This window comes from Poromitra crassiceps (genome assembly GCF_964638095.1).
Source record: "Poromitra crassiceps genome assembly, contig: HAP1_SCAFFOLD_1253, whole genome shotgun sequence".
NCBI classification, from domain to species: domain Eukaryota; kingdom Metazoa; phylum Chordata; class Actinopteri; order Beryciformes; family Melamphaidae; genus Poromitra; species Poromitra crassiceps.
This window is the reverse complement of record NW_028151157.1, coordinates 574-7,500: the sequence shown is the minus strand read 5'-3', so window position 1 is coordinate 7,500 and position 6,927 is coordinate 574. Positions and strand designations below refer to the sequence as shown.

The following is a 6,927-nucleotide window of genomic DNA, read 5'->3' as shown; positions in this document are numbered from 1 at the left end:
AAAAAATGATTTTTTTTTTTTGACCGTGGGATGTGCATCTAACCCTTTTACATCTCTTATATAATTATTGGAGCCACCGAACATGTACAACCCATTCCACCGACCCACTAAGTGGCGACAGTGCTCTCCCAGACTAGAGGAAGGCAAGCAAAAAGCATGTGTGAGGAAGCCATTCTCATGAAAATGGATGGCGAAAACGCTTTCGTTTTCGCGCTGATTGCTGGCGGTGCGGGATTGCAAATTTGCATAATAGATTACGGGTGGAACACACTTTGAAACACGCAGCATAAATAAGACCAGAATCGCAAAAGCTTCATCAAAGCTCTCAACACAAACCACAAGAAACGAGCGAGCCGATCCAGACTTGCACAGCGGCCGCCAGCAGACAGGCAGCAGCAGCAGAAGCAGTGAGCCTGGTGACGCGAGGTTACAGCAGCAACAGAAACGAGCTTGTGACATGCCCGCTGCAGCCAAGAAGAACACACACGGAGGGAGGAGTTTGAATGAGAGGGGTGTTTCCTGCTGTTATGGAGGAAATTACTGTTCAAAACTATTGTTTAGATGTCTGACGTCTTACTGATGCCAAAAATGAATGGTTAAAGTGACTGTTCTATCGAATTTCACAAAAAGCCGTTTATCTCAAAATAATTTTTCAGACGCTGAAACCATGCTGTATTCAACTGCTAATGCTTACATAACTACTAACTCTACAAACTAACTCTTTTAGACAGAGAAAGCACACGTTCTATTAGTTATTTTGAGATATTGTGTGTTCACAAAATCTTAGCAGAAAAGAATCCTCGGGTCTTGAAAGATGAGCCAGAATCCTCAAAAAAACCCTCTGGCATAACCTACCTACAGTAAAAAAAAAACGGCTGGCAGTGAATGTGTTAATGGGTGCGTTTTTATTATTAATTTAAATATCCTAAAATATCCTTCTACCACACTGTGCCAATAGCAACATTCAGCTAGGGAAACTGAAAGCATAATAAAAATAAAGCAAGGCAGTATCTGTCTACTTCCTCCCAAATCACAAAATAAAAATCCCCCCCTGCTCTGAAAGTAACATTTCTGAACGACAACTGAGATGATGACCGTCACCTGACGATTTATATCAGACTGTATCTATGATGATTAACACACCCAAACAGCGGGGAAATGTTTACTACTCTCGTCTTAATCATTACCACGTTCACATAGTTACCTGATGAGGTAGACTGGGTAACGCAACCGTGGCATCATTGACAGGAGATGATGGAGGGCGAGCTAGCTTGTCAAAAACTGTGCATTTCTCCATTTGAATGTGATGCACTTTGGTAAGTGTTTAGACAAATTGCTCGTGTTTCCACCTTTTACTAGCGAAGGTTTTATTGCACTTGTGACAACGTGAATTGTCACCATCGACTCGAGTGAAGTACAACCACACTTTAGAATCTGATCGCTTCGTTCTTTCAGCCATTCTTAACATGTGCTCTGCTCAGTTGCATGTCTAGTCTATCTGCCTGCTTGCCGGTTCCCTGTTCCCTGTGCTGTGCATGTGTGTGGTGGGTGCTCTCAGGCACGCCCCCAGCCCCTCCCCTCTCCTCTCTCAGTCCTACTCCTCTCGTCTTGGCTGGCAGTGCAGCAGCTGTGTCTCGGAGAGCAACGCGGAAAAGATTATCCCTTTTCTTGTTCGGAAATCGCAAAAAACACATCATAGGCCTGTCTTACGGAGTTGGTGAGATAAAATGTGCAAGATAACGTAACGTTTATTTAGCAATTATATAGCCTATAGTAAATCTATTTTCTTAATTTCTCTACTCCAGACAGTACCGATAAGAGAACCGTTAACGTGAAAGCTTATTGATCCTCCGGTATTCCGAAATCCGGCCCCGGGGCCAGTTTGGTACCGGGTCTCGGTACCCATCCCTACTCACAATAAGCTCATTCAACCATAAACATTGTTCTTACTGAGAGAAAACACACACACACACACGCCGCACGCACTCACGCACACACACACACACACACACACACACACACACACACACACACACACACAGACACACCTACACGTACCTACACACACACACACACACACACACACACACACACACACAAACACACACACACACACGTACACCTACACACACACACCTACATGTACACCTACACATACACACACACACACACGTACACCTACACGTACACCTACAGGTACACCTACCTACATACACACACACACACACACACACACACACACACACACACACACACACACACACACACACACACACACACACGTACACCTACACACACACATCTTTTGAATGATTTTTTTCACATAAATCAGTATTTCTTTATAGAATAAGAGTAACATTAATATAAAATTCAGAGTGAATATCTGCACTTCAGCCAACAAATCATGCCAGACAGGTGCCTCTCAGACAGACAGGTGCCTCTCAGACAGGTGCCTCTCAGACAGACAGGTGCCTCTCAGACAGGTGCCTCTCAGACAGACAGGTGCCTCTCAGACAGACAGGTGTCTCTCAGACAGGTGCCTCTCAGACAGGTGCCTCTCAGACAGACAGGTGCCTCTCAGACAGGTGCCTCTCAGACAGATGCCTCTCAGACAGAAAGGTGCCTCTCAGACAGGTGCCTCTCAGACAGGTGCCTCTCAGACAGGTGCCTCTCAGACAGAAAGGTGCCTCTCAGACAGGTGCCTCTCAGACAGAAAGGTGCCTCTCAGACAGGGGGACTGAGTTCACACACGTGAAAAGGGAGATCTGGAGCACACGGTCAAAGTTAGGCAATTCAATAGGTGCAAACAAAGAAAGAAAGAGTGACGTTTCAACACAATGAGACCACCAATGAGAGACTTGCTTTATTCTGTGGTGGGAGTATTTAAAGCAGTCATTTTCACCACACCCTGTTTGACTCTGAAGAAGACACCTTTGTGTGGAAACATCACTCTTTCTTTGTTTGCACCTATTCAATTGCTTAACTTTGTGCTCCAGATCTCCTTTTTCACTTTACAATTATTTGCTACTTTGGCTCTGATGCAGCCGCCTCTCTCTCTCTGTCTGTCTGTAGTCACCACTCTGTAGCCTCACTCAATGTCCCGCCCACAGCTCGATCTGATTGGTTACACATCACGAGTCATAGCAAATCAAGACTGAAGACAGACAGACAGAGAGACTGGAGCTGCTCCAAGCAGAGCTGCATGAAAGGAAAGCAGCAGATCTCTAAGTTGCCAGTAAACATCACAATCATGTGATCTATAAAGTGCCAAAGTCACACCCTCTTCAGGGTTCTGCATACCACCTAGGGATTCCATCCACCATTCATTTTTTAATAGACGTTTCATAACATCTTTATAAAAAGAGTTTTACTTGGTCAAACCAAACAATTCAGCTAGATAGGGGCGGCTGTGGCTCAGGAGGTAGAGTGTGTCGTCCACCAACTTGAAGGTCGGTGGTTCGATCCCCAGCTCCTCCAGTCCGCATGTCGAACTGTCCTTGGGCAAGACACTGAACCCCAAATTGCTCTCGCCATGACAGCTGGCCGCCCTCGGTGTGTGAATGGGTGAATGTAGTCACATTGTAAAGCTCTTTGGATAAAAGCGCTATATAAATGCAGTGAATTTACAATCCATAGATTTATGCCTACCCCAGACTAGAGGATTTTCAAATCCTTGAAGATTATAAAAATCTTGAGAGCCCACACACTACAGGACAGAGAGAGCTGATTTTTTAACATTTCAATCTTGGGACACACACACAATCGCGTCTGTTCAAATGCAACCCCACACACTAGAAGATTATGCCGAAGATTCACCTTGGAAGCAGGGCTCGACGTTAACTTTTAAAAGTGGTTGCCGGAGGGGCAACCTGGCAAGAGCTTTTGGTTGCCCGAATAAAAATATGGTTGGCCAATTTTAGTCGCCTTATATTTTGAGTAATTAAGATACTATGCAGTCATAAGCCGGCTTAATAATGACGATGTGACAGAAAAGTAAGTATAATAGTCTATAGTATATAGCATAATAGGCCTATTCAAGGCGCGCACCGGGTGTAGTAGTAGTAATAATGCAGTGTTTCCCATACATAAAGGAATTTGTGGCGGGCCGCCACAATAATATTTTGACCGCCACAATAAGATGTTGACCAAAAAAAAAAAAAAAAAAAAAAAAAAAAATTTTTTACAGTGCACCTGAACGCAACATGCAAGATATCCGCTGAATAAGTGTCCAATAAATGTTCATGTCATTCTGGCCAATACTTCTGTTATAGCATTTCAGTCTGGAATATGGAATATCTTTCAATAATCTATGATTTAGCTGCTAAATTGTCAAATACCGCCATCTGCTCGCTACCCAGGCACTTATGTATGTACTTAACCTAACTAACTATCCGGTGTGCACAACACTGTCAGCCTAAACTCCGGCTGACACCCCAAAAACCTACAATCCGCTACAGAAAAATGTATATTAATTGTTTATTAACTGGCCCCTCGCCTTCTATCATTTCACGAAAGTGGCAAAGCAAGTTGAGTATCCCTGACCTATAGGGAGAAATTTAGTTTGTCATTGTAAACCCACAGCACAGTAATGATGACATGTTCTTCATAGATCTAGCCTTTTAATTTTGCTCTTAAGCTTTCTCAAAGTACACCAAATTCATGCATTTTACTTTAAAATGTTTTAAAAAATCGCGCGGGGGGGCATGCCCCCGCACCCCCCTAGGGGGTCTGCGGTCCCCCACCACAAATTCTCAAAATCCTGTGGGAAACACTGTAATGATAATAATAATAATAATACATTTGTGTCATTTCGTTTTCTAAACAAATCTTATTTTTTGTTTTTATAATGCATTTGCACTGAAAGGATTTGTTTAACTAATATTTGTGAACTTTCATTTTCATATTTTTTTAACAGTTATTGTTCATATTGTGCTTAATTTATTAATTAAAAGCGTTATTGATAATGAAGTAGCCTATGCCTCCTCATGTTCATTCAGGGATACTATGATGACAGTGGTTTGGGGCCCCCACTCTGATGTTGCATAGGGCCCCAAAAGGCCCAGAAGCGGCCCTGCAATCCCTCTCTCTCTCACCCCGTATGACAGGCTGACAGGCCAGGGATGCAAAACATACCTCAGCACATATACGCGGTGGTAAAACGTTTTTGAAGGATGTCCTGGTCGAGGTGTATGTTGTAGGCTTGTTGTAGGCTACATGCTTTGCAGTATAGCGTTATGCTGGAATTATGCTTGAAGTTTGGACTGTCACGGAAATGAGAGACACTGAATCTTGACGAGGAAACGTGTGGAGCTTTTATACACTGTGTGGGTTTCTGCTCGCGGAAGTCTTGAAAACTCCACTTTGTCCGCCCAGCCGCGTCCACGTAGTTACACAATTCGGGGTGTGCACGGCCAGGCGAAAACCGTCTGCACAGGGGCCTTGTGGAGGGGCGCGTCTGCTGATTTGACTCACTTTTCCGTGCGGACACTCGCGGTCCTCGCCGATGCGGGAAGCAAATGAGACCTAGCGCTTGTTGTAGGCTACATGCTTTGCAGTATAGCATTCGTTTTCCGTCCCGTTCAAAGACGCACGGGTATTTCACCTCGATGACAATTTCCTCGTCCTTTGTTTGTGTGCGGGGCTGCGGGCGGACGCGGACCAGATTATTTTTGCGAAAAACTGTAATGGAAACACAGCTACTACTGGCTCTCTGCTCAAGATGCAATCGCCTGTCGAGTTGTAAATATCTAACAAGTTAGATATGCCCGATTCACAATCGGGAAGAGGCAGTCTTCCCGATTGTGAATCTTTGAACCCCACACACTACAGGATCATTTGGGAAGATTATCTGCCCGACGCGGCTCAAATCGGGAGCACCCCCGAGAAAATCGGGAGGGGTGAATCTTGGCCATAATCTTGCAAATTATCCTGTAGTGTGGGGTAGGCATATAGGAAATGCACGTCCTCCCCACCGCCCTTTTTCTCTTCTTCTTTGTGACATGTTCTCTGCTCTCTCCTGATTCTAAACAGCTGAATGGTTTGACCAGTAAAACTCCTTTTGTAAGGATTTTTCTAAACGTCTATGGAAAAATGAATAGTGGATGAAATCTCTTAGGTGGTATGGTCCGTTGCACCATTACTTTGAATAGAACAGCACTGAAGCTAAATCCAAGCTGCAGATCCACTCCTACCTGAGCAGGTGAGTCCAACAGCTTTGCCAGGTGAGCAGGTGTTTCTAGCTGAACCTGAGCTTCCACAGTCCAGGAGAACAGACTCACTGCCTTCACACTGGAACTCTTTGGTCCACATTGGAGTCTCCCTGTCTCCATAGAGCGCCCCCTGGAGGACTGAAGGAGCCCCACAGTCAAGCTCCCTACAGACCACCTCTGCATCCTGCTGGTCAAAGTCAGCTTCACACACTGAGGACCATGACTGGTTAGACTTCACCTCCAGTCTGCCTGAGCACAGACTAGTACCATTCACCAGCCTCACAGAGTCTGGAGAGAGAGAGAGAGAGAGAGGGAGAGAGAGAGAGAGAGAGAGAAGGAGAGAGAGAGAGGAGGGGGGAGGGAGAGAGAGAGAGAGGGAGAGAGGAGGGGGAGGGAGGGAGAGAGAGAGAGGGAGGGAGAGAGAGAGAGAGGGAGGGGGAGAGAGAGAGAGGGGGGGAGAGAGAGAGAGGGGAGGGAGAGAGAGAGAGGGAGAGAGGAGGGGGAGGGAGAGAGAGAGAGGGGGGAGAGAGAGAGTGAGACAGGGAGGAGAGAGAGAGAGAGAGAGAGAGGGAGGGGAGAGACAGGGAGGGAGGAGAGAGAGAGAGAGAGAGAGAGAGGAGAGAGAGAGAGAGAGAGGGGGGGGGGGGGAGAGAGAGAGAGAGAGTTTTAACAAGCCTTTATTGAAACCTCTACCTACAACATGTACATCTTCAATCAT

The 6,927-nt window shown here is 45.5% G+C and overlaps 1 protein-coding gene across 1 annotated transcript in view; it reads right to left on the bottom strand.

The window, feature by feature from the left end:
- LOC310771789 (scavenger receptor cysteine-rich type 1 protein M130-like) overlaps positions 1-6,497 on the bottom strand; it is a gene marked incomplete at both ends in the record, with an annotated part of 27,651 nt that extends 21,154 nt beyond the window's left edge. Inside the window, one exon of the mRNA XM_083664312.1 lies at positions 6,199-6,497. Within this exon, the coding sequence (XP_083520438.1) occupies positions 6,199-6,497 (299 nt within the window). The remainder of the gene's footprint in view (positions 1-6,198) is intronic.
- Between the last annotated feature and the right edge of the window lie 430 nt (positions 6,498-6,927).